At 37.2% G+C, this 18,543-nt stretch overlaps 1 protein-coding gene and 2 non-coding genes across 3 annotated transcripts; 2 read left to right on the top strand and 1 right to left on the bottom strand.

Moving 5' to 3' along the window:
• The first annotated feature begins 737 nt into the window (after positions 1-737).
• LOC141813562 (putative xyloglucan endotransglucosylase/hydrolase protein 30) lies at positions 738-1,638 on the top strand. Its single transcript, XM_074701524.1, has 2 exons — positions 738-973; positions 1,101-1,638. Exons 1-2 carry the CDS (start codon positions 738-740, stop codon positions 1,609-1,611), a joined length of 747 nt encoding a protein of 248 aa, XP_074557625.1. The 3' UTR covers positions 1,612-1,638.
• Positions 1,639-6,133: 4,495 nt separating this feature from the next.
• TRNAT-UGU (transfer RNA threonine (anticodon UGU)) lies at positions 6,134-6,206 on the top strand. Its single transcript has one exon. It is a non-coding gene; the product is annotated as a tRNA-Thr (tRNA).
• A 1,228-nt stretch (positions 6,207-7,434) lies between these two features.
• Positions 7,435-7,521, bottom strand: TRNAS-GGA (transfer RNA serine (anticodon GGA)). Its single transcript has one exon. It is a non-coding gene; the product is annotated as a tRNA-Ser (tRNA).
• Between the last annotated feature and the right edge of the window lie 11,022 nt (positions 7,522-18,543).

The raw sequence follows: 18,543 nt of genomic DNA, 5'->3' as shown, positions 1-18,543 counted from the left end.
AACTGTATGAATGGCCGAGCTGTGAGAGCATGTGGGCGAGCTGTATGATTGACCGAGCTGTGAAAGCATGTGGGCGAGCTGTCTGAATGGCCGAGCTGACCTGAGCGTATGGTTGAGCTTGCCTATATGTGGGGCTGAGCTGATCTGAGCGTATGGCCGAGCTCTCCTTAATGCGTAGCGAGTGGCGGAGCTTACCTATATGCATGGCTGAGCTCACCTAAGCGTATGGTCGAGCTGAACTGAGCATGTGGCCAAGCTGACCTGAATGTGTGATACCATGACCGAGTCATTCGGCGTGTGATATAGGGAACAAGCTATGAGGTTAGCTCGTGAGGCCGGGGCCAAGTCCTGAGGTCGACTCGTGAGGCCGGAACCAAGTCATGAGATCGCATCGTGAGACCGGGACCAAGTCCTGAGATCAGCTCGTGAGGCAGGGACCAAGTCATGATCTGCCCTTTGACCTTGTATATACTAGGTCGGATGCCACTTTGAACCGATTGTTGACTTTTTTTTACCACGTCAGACCATTCAAGACTTGTCATATCAACACCAAAGCAGGAAGCATTCAAAGTTGCAAGTCAAATACGAGTTTTGATCTTTCTGTATGGTAACATGATTTGATATATAATGAAAACAAAATCACCAAACATAGGGTGATTGAAATAAAAAATCTTGGAACATCACTCTGTTCATGGATAACTGATCGATTCAGCCGGCAAGCTTGGATGTGTTGCTGAATGTTTTGGGTGGTGTCGTTGATTCAGGCTTCCAACGGCGACGTGTTCGAGAAGACACACGACGAGCTGGACTTGGAGTTCCTTGGGAACATCCGTGGCCGCGACTGGAGAATACAGACCAACGTTTACGGCAACGGTAGCACCAGCCGCGGCCGCGAGGAGCGCTACGTCCTCCCGTTCGACCCCACCGCCGAGGCACACCAGTATTCTATCCTCTGGATCGCCGACCGCATCATGTAAGCTAATCTATATATACTCTAGCTGTTTTCGTTGGTTTTCTTCAATAGCTAATAGCTAGGCTTTCAGATTTAGGATAATTAAAAAGCTAGGTGTAAGTAATTGGATGAATTGCCTGAGGTGCAGATTCTACATCGACGACGTCCCCATTCGCGAGGTAGTGCGGAGCGACGGTATGGGCGGCGACTACCCGTCGAAGCCATTGTCGATCTACGCCACCATATGGGACGGTTCCACTTGGGCGACAGCCAACGGCAAGTACAAGGTTGACTATAAGTACGCGCCCTTCTCCGCCGACCTCTCCGACTTGGTCCTCCACGGCTGCCGCGGAGACCCCATTCAACAGGTCGACTCCGCCCACAGCTGCGCCGACGCGCAGGACGAACTTCGCTCCGCCGATATCGCCGTCATGACCCGTAGTAAGCGCGATGCCATGCGGTGGTTCCGCAAGCGCTACATGACATATTCCTTCTGCTACGACACCAAGCGCTACCCGGTGCCCTTCCCGGACTGCGACATCGTCCCCTCGGAGCAGAGCCGGTTCCTCGACTCCGGCAACTCCAAATTCCGACACAACCTTCGGAGGTCGCGGCGCCAGAGCCGGAAGCCGAGGCCCGCCGACGAGATTAGTTATTAATGGTTAAATTTAGTGAACTAGTTGTCAAATAATCATCCTAGCTATATTGTTTTTTTGTCGTTCTATAGTGTTATGGTCCTTGCCTTGAGTATGTTGGGTAAGGGATACAACCATGAGTGTGATATGAATCGGATTTGACTCAATCGAATCAATGAATTGGTTATCCGTTGATCTTATTCAATAGGTTGCACTCATAATCAACTTGTTTAAAGACGATCGATCCATTTAGAGATGGATCAATTGCAAATCAGATCCCAAATGAACTAGTGAATTTGTCGTTCAAATCATCCAAGCATTGATTTTTTTTTTTAAAAAAAAAATAATTTTAAAATTGATTTAGAATTTTTTTCAATGAGAGTCTTGTATTTAATAATATTTAAATAATATTCATAATGTGATTCCATATAAATCAACTCATTTGTTGTACAAAATTGATCAAAAGATATAAAGTGTGTGATATTTAATAATGTTGTTCCGAGGTATAGTTGAGTTGGTTACGATGGAACAACGTGGCCAATTGTAACTTCTCGATTTACCTTCTCACAGATGGTTATGGAGCCACTAGGATGAAAAATTCCACCTTTTACTAAAGTGATATTTAATAATGTTAATGTTAAATAAAAAAATATTAATATCAAATGCAAGATCAAGTGTTCATAATTATAAAAACATTAAAGGGATCAGAACTTAGAGAATTATTTATCTTTGATTTCAATGAAATAGATGGTGAGTCAGATTTTAATATTTTACGATGATGATAATAAAAGATTCAGAGTTATATCATACTTTCTATCATAGCAAAGCTGATCAAATATTAATCATTATTGTAAAATAAATATTATCAACTTTGGCTTCTAAGTCTTAAAAAGTTCAAGTGTTATTTGATTATTAGACGAAAGCTACAAAAAATAAAATAAAAATAATGCAACATTCAAAGGACAAAATAAAAAATTTTGATACCAAAGAAACTAATGAACTAAATAGGTTTTAATTCTCTTACACTCTAAGCAGATACATAAACAACTTAAATAAGTTCATGTTTATTTATTTATTTTTAAATATTTTTTATATTTATAAATTTTAAATAATTTTTTAAAATAAAATATAAATAATAATCGTAAATAGTGAATTGAATATGATTTTGAGCCATGAATTATAATCACCTTAAAATTAGGAATTAAAATTTTTTGAACGGTGATGATTTCAAACTATAGAACCATCGATTTCAATCCGTTGTTAAGTCTAAGTATACACTAGACTAGAATACACGGTGGATCCATTGCTTCTTCAATTTCGATGGTTGTAACTGACATATAGCCACCAACTTTCCAAGGCCACACTTATTATATTTTAATATTCATCAAAGAGCTACTTTACATAATGAGTTTTCTGAAATATTAATTAATCCATCTTGCTCGACTCATTTTCAAGTCCATCTACTCTTCACTTGCCCAAAGCTTTAACCCACCCCTCTTTCCAAACCACGTTTAGATATTGAATTATCACCTGAAAACTATCACGTACCTAAAAAAACCATCTTCTTGAAACTATCGACCAAGACATTAGGATCAACTCATTGCTCTTAATTTCTGATACGCCCATATTCACGTACAAAAGGATTTCCTCTATTTCTTTAATGTAGCACTGGTGTTCGTGTGAGTTTTTCAACCAGATCTATAGTGCCCCGTAAACCCTAAATTCTTTATTTTTTATAGTATATATATGTGTTTCTCAAGCAAGTAATTTGACAAACTGTTAGTGCAATTATGTTACAAGTAGTCAAATTAATTAGTTAAATAGGGAGATTGCTAACGCAATCATACCTAAGTAGTGGAGGTCGTTTATGTATTTTTACATTTAGTGAAAGAGTTTAAGCTATGCTAATGTGATTTATCAATGATGTGGGAGGAAATATAAGTTCCACGTGGTATGAAACTTGGCCAACATAAACATGGAGTAGGATGAAAACTAACGTGGCGGATGTATTAAGGGGCCCGGGGGGCCATGGCCCCCCAACCCAAGTTGAACCTTTAATGTGTTTAGATTAAACCCTTAGGGTTACTGGTTAATATGTTTTAGGGTTAATGGGTTGTTGATCTATTGGATCCTAAACCAACCCGATAAGCCGATAAGGAAACCTAGAAATCGCGAGTCTACCTTCGTTGGGTCCCGATCGCGCCTCCGTCTTCTTCGTGTCTTCGTCGGGCGCGGCGGCAACAACTTCAGCTTGGATTGCGGGCGATCTGCAAGGTGGCTGAGGACGCCGGTGAGTGAAGGGTGGATTGGACAGTGCCGGTAACAGGGTCAATCGGCGGCGGCAGTGGCGTGAAGGGCACACCGGAAGAGTCGAAGAGAAGAAGTAAATCGGATGAGTTTCAGCCGAATATGTAAGTTTGTACTTAGGTCCTTGATATGTATCTTTGGGCAATTTTTTTATTCAAATGATTATATTGTTTTCATTATATGGCTCTCCAAATATATATGAAATCCTGGATCCGCCCGGTGGTCAACATGAAATGTGATCTGGGATAGTTTGACTAGTAATATTAAGTCAAATCAACTCAACTCAACTAAAATGGAGAGAAAGCTAATTCGGAAGATAATTATAGGATTTCGATTTCATTATAACGATTGTCGACGAATATGCTTTTTTTTATTTCAACGTATGATTATGTTGAGTGATTTGTCCAAAGGTAATTGAATGCGTCTCTGAGAAGAAGAAAAAAAGAAAACACTGATGTTTGAAGTGTCTATTTTAAGTGTAACTCATAAAATGAATTAGGATAAACCTTTTAAGTTCTTTGACAAATCATGAAAGCCTCGAGAGCGTTTCACTACTTATGTGGTAGCTATGCTAGGGAACGCTTTCTATCAGGGAGACTTTTGTCAGTAGAGCCCTACGATCCCCTAGACACTACCCTTATTTTGTATAGGAACTCTAAGTTGGTTTTATAGGTCGGAGATTAGGGTTCACTGTTAGGCACGTCCTTAATTTTCTATCGATTCAATCGTATATTTATATGCAATGGTTACGAGTTAAGGTTTACCCCTTGGTATATTCCAACGAGGTTACTATCCAACTTAAACCTAGCAACATAGATGGATGGAGAGAAACCGAACTAGAACCGATTAAGAGTTATATGCATCATTAATAAAAAGAAGATCAATGCATTATTTCGTAAAACAAAACATTAAGTTACTTCCTAATCTTAGAATTAGAGAGACTATTCCATGACGATGAAGTTACAAGCCAAAAACATGAAGGATATCGTTCTACAACTAGAAATAAAAATTAAGTTTAGAAGGAACTCTATTGTAGACTATCTCGATGTCTTTGGAAGAACTCCACGCACTCGACGGCGGCATAATCTCGAAACCTCGAAGACGACTCTCCTAACTAGGCTTTTTTCACCAACCCCGGATGATCTCTAGTTGGTGCCTCCTTGTCTTTTTATAGCTTTTGGAATTGATCAGATCTTCAATAAATTGAGGAAAATTCAGAGGAACCTGCCACACACATCACGGTCGTGTTGAGAAACACGGCTAAACCGTGTGGCTCTCTGGGCTAGGAATCTAGAGATCATAACACCTGACATGATCTAGTGGCACGACCAAGTATAGTACACGGCCATGACAAGGGCCATGGGAAGATTGTGTATGGTGTTGAAATTAGGCTTTTCGACTCCAATTGCGTCCAAATGCCGAGATCTTCATGCCCTGCCAACATAATATGCAAAAGAATGATCTACTGAACTAAAAAGATGCAAATGAATGAAAGTGCTAAAGGTTAATGCAAATATGCTCATCTAATGTTAGAAATAAATACAAAATAAGATTGAAAATATATGTATGAATCACACATTTTTTTCGTCCTATCTCTTCCCTTTCCGAATCAAACCAGAGGAATGTCTCATTTTAATTTAGATTGTATCTAACAATTAAATTATAAGTCACTAGTTAATAACTATTAAATTTCTATAATTTTATAGAACTGCTTTAAAAAATTTTAAGTTTTCAGAAAGAGTTCGATTTTTTCGAATTATAATTTACAATTTGATTAAATTGATATTCATCATATTATAATTAATTAAATTAAATAAGTAAAATTCCATTTTTTTTTTTTATTTTATATCATTTTTTTTTAGAAGGATATTAAAAATATATAATTAATATCTTTTATATTTATATATATAAATATATATGTAAGTATATATATGTATATATGTTATACATTATAGTAAAGTAGTTCTATATATTCTAACTATTCTATCTATATCGAGATTTAGATATAGTTAGTTCTATAGTTAGATATAGTTAGTTCTATATCTATAATAGTTAATAAAATATGAACTATATACAACTATATGGTTCTAGTTCATATTAAATATAAATATAGTTAGTATTATAAAATTAAAATAAATAGCTAAGCTAAGATTGGCTAATAGATGAAATCCGGTAGTTTCTTTGATTTCTATATACTATTTTTCTCTTATGTTATGTGATATGTGTATGTGATATGTGAGCCCGCTTAGCTCAGAGGTTAGAGCATCGCATTTGTAATGCGATGGTCATCGGTTCGACTCCGATAGCCGGCTTTTTTCTATCGATTTTTTACGTGATTGAGAGTCTCTCTCCCCATTTTATCAAAATGTTGAATAACTGATCCATCTATTATGTCGTGGTAACTTGCAACTATAAATAAAAAACAACATATTGGATATATATATATTTATATATTATATATAATATAGAAATTATATATATACATATATACCAAAAATACGGATAGTGATACAATTTATTTTATTCTACTTTTTTGTAGTATTTCAATAAATTTAGCTTTGCTTTGTTTATCCTTTAGTTCAGTCTTAATTTAGAGTTCAGTTTTCATTTTTGTTTATTCTTAAACAATGAAATTTCAATAAAATAAAAAAGGAGTCTTTATGTCTCGTTACCGAGGACCTCGTTTCAAAAAAATACGTCGTCTGGGGACTTTACCAGGACTAACTAGTAAAAGACCTAGATCCGGAAGTGATCCTAAAAACCAATTGCGTTCTGGTAAAAGATCGCAATATCGTATTCGTCTAGAAGAAAAACAGAAATTGCGGTTTCATTATGGTTTGACAGAGCGACAATTACTTAAATATGTGCATATCGCTGGAAAAGCTAAAGGGTCAACAGGTCAGGTTTTACTACAATTACTCGAGATGCGTTTGGATAATATCCTTTTCCGATTGGGTATAGCTTCGACGATTCCAGGAGCCAGGCAATTAGTTAACCATAGACATATTTTAGTTAATGGTGGTATAGTGGATATACCAAGTTATCGTTGTAAACCGAGAGATATTATTACTACGAAGGATAAACAAAGATCGAAAGCTCTGATTAAAAATTATATTTCTTTATCCCCCCACGAGGAATTGCCAAAACATTTGACTTTTGACTCATTCCAATATAAAGGAGTAGTAAATCAAATAGTAGATAGTAAATGGATTGGTTTGAAAATAAATGAGTTGTTAGTCGTAGAATATTATTCCCGTCAGACTTGAACCTCACAAAAATAACAAAGAAAAATTCATAGAATTTTGTCTGTTTTCGCCGAAATAAAAATAAATAGATCTAAGGGCCTTGGTCCGAATTTTTATTATTCACCTATCACAAACGGACAAGCGGTAATATTTTTTGCTCTTTCTTTTTCCGATATTTGTATTTTACGTATCACAGTAATGTGATTAGGAATCGAGAATTTATATCAAATAAGGGTCCTCTTGTTGAGATGATGGTATTTGATTTGATTCAGTAACGTCGGTGAATTAAGATAAACGGAAAGAGAGGGATTCGAACCCTCGGTAAACAAAAGTCTACATAGCAGTTCCAATGCTACGCCTTGAACCACTCGGCCATCTCTCCTACATAATCTTATTATTGACCAGAAACCGAGTGAATAGTGAATAGCGAGTCATTCATATTATTGCAGTACAAGTGCGACTGATGAATAGTTCCATAGGAAAAATTCCTTTCAAATCAAATAAAATTTTTTATTTCTCAACAAAAATTTAGCTCATTAGCTATCCCATGGATCTAATACAAATTATTGAATCGTCCCGTGTATTTTTATATTTAAATTGTATGACATGGCATATGCATGTTATGCAAACAAAAAACAAAACGGATACTTACCTTAGTCTTATCCATTTTTTTATAGAAAAATTATTTCGTTTTGTTTTTTGTTTCTTCTTTGGATCATAACCAAATAAAAACTTCTCGAATTATCAGAATCCGCAGTACAATCCTTGGTTATTCAACTTAGATGAAATATTTATAGTTCCGTTCATTGTTATACTACGAAATTCGAATGAAATCGAATCTGATTTCAATATTTCATATCTCTCCTTGTCCAATCCAAACAAAAGGTCCACATCTTTTTTTAGAATTAGTCTGTTTTTATTTTATGTTATTTCGTACCGTACAATTCCTTTAGTTTGCGGGATCATTTTCCCCTTACCCTAAGGGTAATGAAAAGAATTATAGAATGGATTGTTAATTATGCCAAGATCTCAGATAAATGCAAATTTTATTGATAAGACCTCTTCAATTGTGGCCAATATCTTATTACGAATAATTCCGACAACTTCCGGAGAAAAAAAGGCATTTACCTATTACAGAGATGGTGCGATTTGATTCTTTTTTTTTTTTAGGTCCAGTATTACGAGAAAGAAAAGAGACATGGTTCGAGATAGAAAAAACCAAATTATTAAAATAAACCCACGCTTGGTGAAGGTGAAGTTTGTAGATAGAACAATTCCTTCTGTCGTGTATCCTCGATTGATGCAGCCTCGGATGCTTCAATTGTTGATTTTAGTATTTAGCGAAAGGTTACACCTATGGGTTCCGTATTGCGAGTCAATCCTACTCCACTAGTACCAATAGGCAGCATAGGGGAAGAAGCACTACACCTAGGAATCAACAACATGAAAACTTTGTTATAAATTACCCTTTTCCTTATCGGTATCGGGGCTAACAAGAATGGTTGGGACAACAAACATCCATCTCGTTCGTACTTTGGGTATCCGTATAACCATCAAAGATCGTTGAAGTGACTAATTCCTGGAAATAGGGGGCGTTGAGGACAAAGAAATTGTTGGAGTTACCATTTCCATCTAGTACTAATACAGTTGGTGTTAATAAACAACCTCTTGCAGGAAGGCTGGCTAGAGATTTCTTGTAAAAATACTAGCTCCTTTCAGTTCATAATGAGAATAGTCAAATTTGAATTTCATGGATTATTTCCCTTAGTACTATGCGCAGAAAGAAGGGAGGAGCCATATGAAATGAAAATCTCACGTACGGTTCTGGAACGGAGATTCTTTGAATAGAATGAACGACCGTAACGGATGTTGGCTCAATCCGAAGGAAATTATGCGGAAGCTTTACAAAATTATTATGAAGCTACGCGACCAGAAATTGATCCCTATGATCGAAGTTATATACTCTATAACATAGGACTTATACACACAAGCAACGGAGAGCATACAAGGGCTTTGGAATATTATTTCCGGGCACTGGAACGAAACCCATTCTTACCACAAGCTTTTAATAATATGGCCGTGATCTGTCATTACGTGCGACTATCTCTACTATAGAAAGAAGGAAAAAAGATCCAATTAACTAGTAAATACTAGAATGAAATAGGTTTTCTACATATGCGTCGTCTAAAGCAACGGTTTTTATCAGCTGTAGCAAGTAAAGAGACTTCACGAGAACCAAAATTAAGAAGAAATAGATAAAACCTATATACTCCATGGATAAAGGATTGAATTGATAGAGAAAGCACCGTAAAGATCAATTAGCAAACTATTTGGTCGATAGAGTTAAGAACTGCTTTACTTACTTATCCCGTGATACAGGATAAAAGTTAGGAATCAAATTATGTAATAGAGTTGATCCACTAAGGTATTGAGCAGCGGTGTAGCATCAGATCCCAAAGATCGTAAGTTCTTTTTTCTTATATTATATTAGGATATTAGGGAGGAAAGTCTTTTTCAAAAATTCTATATCTATATTATATAAATTGCATATATGCAATCGAGATAGTTACCTTTCAGAGAATTCTAACACTATATTTTAACACTATTATATATAGGATATAGGGTCGATCCATACTTCATTCCTCTGAAGGTGGGAGAAAAGATAAAGCTTTTTATTGATCAAAAAATTAGAGTTTTAAACTTATGTAATTAACTTCTTCTGGCTAACCCAACAAAAATGGGATACTTTTATGACAATATGACAAATCTAATTCAATTAACATAAGGTAGATTAAGACGGGGCGCAAGCAAAAAGAATCGATTGTCGAGCCGTATGAGGTAGGAAACTCTCAAGTACGGTTCGAAGGGAAGGAGCTACCTATTCCGACCGGGGAGAACAGGCCATTCTACAAGGTGATTCTGAAATTGCAGAGGCTTGGTCCGATCAAGCTGCTGAGTATTGGAAACAAGCTATAGCGCTTAGTCCGGGTAATTATATTGAAGCACAAAATTGGTTGAAGATCACGAGGCGTTTTGAATAAGACCACTCCCTTTTTTAATTCATTAAAATTAGTTGTTGGATCCATCAATCAAATAAAATAGATCGTGTTCCCATGAAAAGATCCAATCTCATAGGGATAAAACGGTATAGAATAAAACTAATAAAGCTAGTAAAAGAAAGATACAAGATACGGTGGAATGACTAAATATAGCGCATTAAATGCTTGCCAATTTTCTGCAACGTTCAAATCACAGTCGACTGTCCAAGACCAGTCGACTGGCAACAGTCGACTATCCATAATCCCAGTCGACTGTCCAGTCGACTCCTGTCTTCCTCTGGCTCGACTGATCTTTCTGTGTGCGTCTGATTTATGAGCAGTCGACTGCTGGCAGGGCCAGTCGACTGGTGAAGCTGAAAAATCACATTTCAGCTTCTCTTGACCTAGACCTCGGCCTTCAAACACCTCCCATAGCCTCATGCCTCCCTGCACTAGCCTGAGATGCTTCCATCAGCTTCGTCATGTCAAGTCCTTGCCAAGACCACCCTTGGACTTCTCCTTGCCAAGACTACCCACTTGGACTTTTGCTTGCCAAGACTTCCCACTTGGACTTTTGCTTGCCAAGACTACCCACTTGGACTTTTGCTTGCCAAGACTTCCCACTTGGACTTTTCTTTGCCAAGACTACCCACTTGGACTTTTCTTTGCCAAGACTATCCACTTGGACTTTTGCTTGCCAAGACTTCCCACTTGGACTTTTCTTTGCCAAGACTACCCACTTGGACTTTTCTTTTGCCAAGACTACGCTTGGACTTTCCTGCTTGCATCACACATGTTAGATCATGAATTGCCTAACTTTAAACATGGTTTAGCCAAACATTGAAACTCAATGCACTTGGGGCAACTATTGCACCAACAGTTATGCCCCTTTCTTCGATCTTCTCAAGCCAATGAGAAGAGCGAATGATCAACCTAGGGATTAACATCTTCTCCAAGTGCTTCCTTTGGTCGTCATGTGTTGTTGGCCTCCATCTTTTGCACCGTCCACCAGTAGTGTAGAATTATTCTTCATTGTACATTACAATTGAGAGAAACCTTAAGTTACATTTGAGGGTCATCTAATTTTACAACCAGAATAATGAAGGTGAAAGACACAACACGCAAGCCATATTATGAATTACAACAAACACACGCACAACCAACCACATTGAGTTTGGGGTTATAACCATGCACCATGTCATATAACATTCAAAATATCAATGACTAAAAAATTTTATTATGATCCTAAGCAAGATATGAGCCGCAACACCACGGCGGTCTTGCTTGCCGGTTAACGGGCGGGGTTAAGGGGCAGCGCCCCTCGAAGCAAAATTATTTTACAGACTCATTGAATGAGTCGCTGCCTACTCTGTTCATCAGAATGAACCCAAGACCACCCGGTTCAGCTAAGTCTGCTTGGCTAAGTCTACCCGACTTAATTTGCTCGGCAGACTATTTGCTCGGCTAAGTCTGCTCGGCAGAGTGCTTAACTTAGTTTACTCGGCTAAGCCTGCTCGACAGAGTGTCCGACTTAGTTTACTCGGCTAAGTCTCTCAGCAGACTGCCCGACTAAGTTTACTCGACTAAGTCTGTCCGACAGACTGTCCGACTTAGTTTACCCGGCTAAGTCCGTCCGACAAACTACCCGACTTAGTTTGCCCGGCTAAGTTTGTCCGATAGATTGTCCGACTTAGTTTGCTCGACTAAGTCTGTCTGACAAACTGCCCGACTTAGTTTGCCCGACTAAGTCTGTCCGATAAACTGCCCGGCTAAGTCTGTCCGACAGACTGCCCGACTTAGTTTGCCTGGCTAAGTCTGTCTGACAAACTGCTCGATTTAGTTTGCCCGGCTAAGTTTGTCTGATAGACTGCCTTCGATGCGAATAAAGGATCCCTCCAGAAGATTCATGCAAAATCATATTTGTTTTACCGATTCTATCTATTGGAATCGAGGTTACTTTCGATGCGAGTCCTTCACAATCCCGACAGCAACTCTTGCCTTCAAAGGTTGTCGGATCTCAGCGCGATCAGTGTGTTCACGCCTCCACGGTATCCACACGAACACTGAGATGGAGAGAAACCAGATCGTGGTGCTAGGCACAATACTAGGTTCGGCCAAGGTAGAAGAGAAGAGGAAGAAGACCAATCGTGCTTCTCTCAAGAGCCTCTCATCCCTTTTTATATCCAACCATGGAATATGAAGGGGTTTTTGGCTCTTGGGATTCCATGGAATTAATACCTTTAATAATCCCATGCATGTCATGCATGATGCTCATGCAACCCTCTTAATGATGCTCATGCAACCCTCTTAATGATGAGGGAATTAATACCCTATTAATCTCATGCATGATGATCATGTAACCCTCTTAATGGATTCGATTTGATTTGAGTCCAACTCGAATCTCACTCAATCCGAATTGGCACTAAGGGCTGACACTAACACTAGTTAACAATTTGGAGGTCAAGTAGGCAACATTAACTGAGGAAGACTACCTTACCTTAAAGAACCACTTCATATGAGGAAGCATCTCTAAGTCCTATATCGAATATAAAACCTATAAGATTTTCTTAATAATATGGACTAGACTATTGATGAGGGGATTAGTAATATTGACCCAGTCAACCTAGCCTCATGCGGAAAGCCCTTGACTTGGTCAAAGTAGATTATGCGTGACATCATTCAGGATTTTAGAGTCGACTGAATCTCGGAAGGTATTCAGACTAGTCTAAATAAAGTCAGGTTTGCACTAAGAGAAGTCGGGAATGTTTATAAGGAACGATGTAACTTTCAAGGTTGTTTGGTCTACTCAATAAAGGACTTGACATTTCTTCGGTCAGCCCTTAGTGCCAATCATGAGATGATTGGATTAGACTCGAGTTGGACTCAAGTCAAGATGATCATGACTCGAGTTGGACTCGAGTTAGAGTCGAGTTGGACTTATGAGTCAAGACTCGAGTTGGACTCGAGTTAGACTCTAGTTGGACTCATGGGTCAAGATTCGAGTTGGACTCGAGTTAGACTCGAGTTGGGCTCATGGAATACCAAGAGTCATGACCTTTTATATTCCATGGATAAATATAAAAGGGGATGAAGAGACTTTTGAGATGCTAGATGAACACTTGATAATCTTCTTCTTCCTCTCCACCTCTCCTTGGCCGAAACCCACCTTGTGGCTAGCACCACAATTTCGGTTTCTCCTCTTCCCGTGTTCGTGTGGATACCGTGGAGGCGCGAACGTATTGATCGTGCTTGATCCGTCAACCGTCGCAGGCAAGAGTTGCTGTCGGGATTGCGAAAAGCTCGCATCGAAAGTAAACTCGATCATATAGATAATTGATAAAAATGAGTATGGTTTTTCACATGGATCTCTGGAGGGATCTTATTTTCCACTACGTTATATGCGGTTTAATTGATTTTTCACGATATAGATCCCTACAGAGTCACCGTCGCTTAAAGTGAAAAGACACTTAAACACCTGAAATAAAAGGACATAGCTACTTGGAAATCAAGAACGTTTTTCTTTCCCTATAAAAAGTATTTGTTCTAATAGTCGACGGGATACACAATCTATTGGTGCAATTGACCCCTGGTCAAAGTTGAACAAGCTCAAGTTGACTTGAGTTGAGATGTTGATGTTTGATTAATATGTTATTTGGTTGAGTGAGACGCCAAGTAGGTCAAGGTTAATCAGATACTTGAAAGCCAATCAACATATTGAGTTGACATGAGATGCATGGAAAGTCCAAATGGATCACGGTTGATCGGGCACTTGGTCATCAAAAGTCTAACATGGAGTTGACACAAGAAAATGTCCAAGTGGGTCATGGTTGATTGGACACTTGACGGTTGAATGTCTAATAAGAAGTTGACATGAGGCGTCAAATCTCAACAGGTCAAGGCTGATCTGATGTCAAGCAAGCGAAAAGTCTTGGTAGGTCAAGGTTGATCGGATGCTAAACAATGAAAATACTCTAGTAGATCAAGATTGATCGGATGCTAAGCAATGGGGAAGTTTCAACAGGTCAAAGTTGATCAAATGTCAAACAAAAGAAATCTTGGTAGATCGAGGTCAATTGGATATCGAACAAGATGAGAATTTGGTTTTGATAAGGTTGAAATATGAGTATCAATCGATTGATGGAGTATATCGATCGACCAATGATGATAAAACTCTAAAAATATGATTGTTACAGTGTTGCTTAGTATTGCTATAGTGTTGCAGTATTGCTACAGTAATGATGATCGATGATTGTGAATAGTAATTTGCTATAGTAAATTACTACGGTGACAGTCGTATCAATCGACTAATGCGACCCATTAGTTGACTGATAGCAGTTTACAATGTACAGAAGCTTCAAAAATCAATTGATGAGTTAGATACCGAACAAGATGAGAATTCGTCTTTGATAAGATTGAAATAGGAGTATCAATCGATTGATGGAGTATATCGATCGACTAATGACGACAAAACTCTAAAAATATGATTGTTACAGTGTTGCTCAGTACTGCTACAGTATTGTTGTTGCAGTATTGTTCGTTTAAAATCAGTAACGATGATGCAACGTAAGAAATATGTAGGAAATGCACATAAGTAATTTACTTCGTTCGGAGCCTTCGTAAGGCCGAGGTTCCTAATCTTTGCGTTGGGCAATCCACTAACTGGTCAGAAATAACAATCTAACTTTAACCACTTTGTCATACATCAAAACCTGAGATTGTTAGTGCAAACTGCACCAACAGTTGCAGTATTGTTACAGTAACGATGATCGATGATTGTGAACAGTAATTTGCTACAGTAAATTAAACAATCAATCGACTAATGCAACATGTCACTTGAGTTAATGACAACAATTGAAAAACTTGACTAATGACAACAATCAACTGATGATGAGTATCAACCAACTGATATTGATCGAAAGTCGAATAGAAGCATATCGACTTAGCTTCTCAATTCAATTGATGACATCAGTCAACTGATGAGTTGCATCAATCGACTGATGTCGATTAGAAGTCGAACAGAAGCATATCAACTCAGTTGAGAGACACAACTGATTAATATCAATCGATTGAGAATTCAATAGTCGATTGATATTCAAATAATCGATAAAATCAGATAAATTTTAGAAGGTTTAAAGGTCGTTCAATAGCAAGAACAATATCGAAGATCATATCAATCAGCCGATGGATAAAATTAGTCGACTGATAGGTGAAAATCAACCTCTACCTAAAATCTTTACAAGAGGCATTTCAAGAAGATTTTCATGGCCGAATCTTGAGGGGTTGGAAATGAAGCATTGCTGCAAGCGCTGCATTTCTCACCATCAAGAGGCAATCCAAAGAGACAAACAAACATCCAAAGCAAAGTTTCTCAATTGTAAAGTATTTTTGCTTTCATTTCCATTTGTACTTTATATTGCTTGTAACAACAGGTGTTGTAAGAGACTTCTTCGGCTCCAAAAGATATCCGAAAAAGAAAAGGTTATAGTGGTGGTAGATGTAGGGAATCCTATCCCTTGAGCGATAAATTTTGATAAATTGCAGGGGAAAAAAGATCCCTTGAGCGAACAAAGTTTGTCGGATTTCTTGCACATTCAAGTGTCCTTGCCTCTATGTGTATCCACACGAACACTCACTTTTTGGAGAAAACTTTAGTTGTGCTAGCAACCTTTCTTGAGACTCTCGGCCAAGAAGAAGAAGGGGGCAAGAAGATCAACATCCAACTTAACTTTTGGGAAGAAAAACTCTTTTTATAATCAAGCCATGAATACCAAAAGTTTTTAGGCTTTTGATATTCTCTCATCAATGCATGATTAATCCTATTAATCATGCATGATAACTTTTTCTTCTTCAATGCATGATTAATTCACATTAATCATGCATGATGAATCCACTTTCATTCATCAACTTGGTTTAATTTGAGTCTAACTCAAATTCAACTAACTTGAGGCTAACTCAAGTCTTGACCATCCAATGAGCTTAATTGTTCCTTTAGTCAAACTAAAATGAACCCATCTTCAAAATAGAATGTTATTTGTGTGTGACCCAATAGGTTCTTGTAACGTTGGCAATGTCTCTAAAACCATTTTAGAAACATAAGCAATGAGTGACATCTAGCAATGCATCATTGCTACCCAAGTGACAAGAATGTCAAGATCCGACATAACCTTGTGACTATGATAATGTATGATCATGTCCTTCTATCCTCGATATCTAGCTATTGATCAATGAGGCATAGATTGTGTCATACTTTTATCAATCTTTATGTTTTTTGATCTCCAAGTAGACTCACTCAAGCAAATGAGCTCAATATCTCATATTGACTCATTTGAGCATGACCATGCATTTCGTGGTTCTACTCTTTTAAGAAGTCTCAAGATATCACTCCCGTTATATGAAAGGGATAGATCTTATCTACATCACTTACATTCATCCGCATAATTCATTACATACCCAGTGATCGCCTTTATAGTCCACCCTGTTATGGGTGACGTTTGACGACACCAAAGTACATAACTCCTTATGTAGGGAACCGTAGTGACTTCAGGTCTGAGAATTATTCATACCAATAGTCATATAAAAAAGTTTATGACACTCATATAACGATCGATGAAACTTTCTCATGGCGGGTTAATTCAGTATACATTCTCTAATGTATACCTATGTGTCAACTCGATATCTCATATCTATGACTTATGAGATCAAGTCATCCAGTTGACTTACATGCTAGTCTCAACGCATTAATATCGTCTCTGAATATTAATGCTTGATTAGGAATGATTAAGAGTAGTGTTCTCTACATCATCTCACTATCGACTCAAACAATTGATATGATGTAGATTAAAACTAGCTACCACTATTATACTTAGTTATATTATTATACTTAATTATTTGACACAAATATAGAGTAAGTATAATAATAAAAAATCTTGTCGTTTATCTTGTGCTTGTGTTTTCTTTTATTGTGTATTTTATTTTTGCTACTCATTAATATTTTATAGACAAAAATGAAATCGAGATGAAGTGATCGAAACTATTTACCCTCCTCTAGCTCGCACGGATCCTAACACAATCAGCTAAGCAACTACTACTCTCTATTAATTTTCTTTGATCTTATCTCCAATTCTAACACAACAAACCAATTTTGACTGATCAAATGGTGTAAAGTGTAGGATTTTTCTAACAATCTTGTCAGGACCAACGTAACATTAGTTTAATAGATTGTGACCTAATTTCATACGATCTTTTGAAGTATTTAATACTATGTTCGTGTGGCATTTTGCTAGTAGCAAACGGTGCCGCAAGACTGCATTGAGTCTTTTCACCATGAAGCATTTTGCGAGATTTATCTAATATTTTAATCGGGTTGGAGATCTGATATGAATTGTCTCTGAAATTTGATGTGTATCAAAGAGGGAGAATATTAAATTTTAAAGTTATATTAAGTGGTTTAAAATGTAAAATATTTGGGTTGAAACACTTTGTTTTGAAAAAGTTTGCTTGGTCGAAAATCTAAGAGATACTTATAAGGTTGATAAGAGGCATTCTTTCTTAACTTTAAACTGATTTTCTAAACATAAAAAAAAAAGAAGATTATTAATGCAAGTAGCACCAAATAATCGAAATCACATTTTAATATTGGCAAAGAGTTTAAAGTTAAATCCTTGAGATCTGATATGGACGTTGAGTGTGAAAGACACTTAACTGAGAAAGTCCTAGTGAGTCAAGAGGACCAGACACTAGACAGTCAAGTCCTAGTGGAGCAAGAGGATCGGACACTAGACAGTGTAGTCTTAGTGGATCAGAAGGATTAGACACTAAATAGAGAAATGAGTAGATGCGTTGATTTAGCAAAACAATACTGATAGGTCAATTGGACCGGACATCAAGTAAAGAGAGAAGTCCTAGTAGGTCGATTGACACTAAACAGAGGAAGTATAAACAGGTCAGCTAGACCAAATATTTGACAGGTAAGACAAGTTAAGGGTAAAAAGATAAGCAAACTATATGAGCTTTGATTCTTTTATACCCTGGTAACTTAAATAAGTACAAGTTCTTTTATATTTTATATTTTTAAATTTTATAAATATTTTTATAAAATAAAAATAATAATAATCTTGAACTGTTATAAACAATGAACCAAACCATAACCAACGATTTCAAATTACACGATTTCAAACTGTAATCCATAATTGTCTTTATAGGCTAAGGTTAATATTCTTAGAACCATCCAACTATCATTTTCAAACCAAAGTTAGGTCTAACAAGGATTGATAAGATCAGATTTCAAGATAGCTCTTTAAAGGGTTATCCTTTGTGGGAATATACAAGGGCATTTTACTATTTTTGTAAATAAAGATGGTGGAAGG

This window comes from Curcuma longa, chromosome 1 (assembly GCF_044706935.1).
Source record: "Curcuma longa cultivar G26 ecotype Majalengka, Jawa Barat chromosome 1, ITB_CL_G26_1.1, whole genome shotgun sequence".
Lineage (NCBI taxonomy): Eukaryota > Viridiplantae > Streptophyta > Magnoliopsida > Zingiberales > Zingiberaceae > Curcuma > Curcuma longa.
The sequence above is the reverse complement of the archived record's forward strand: the minus strand, read 5'-3'. Positions and strand labels throughout refer to the sequence as shown.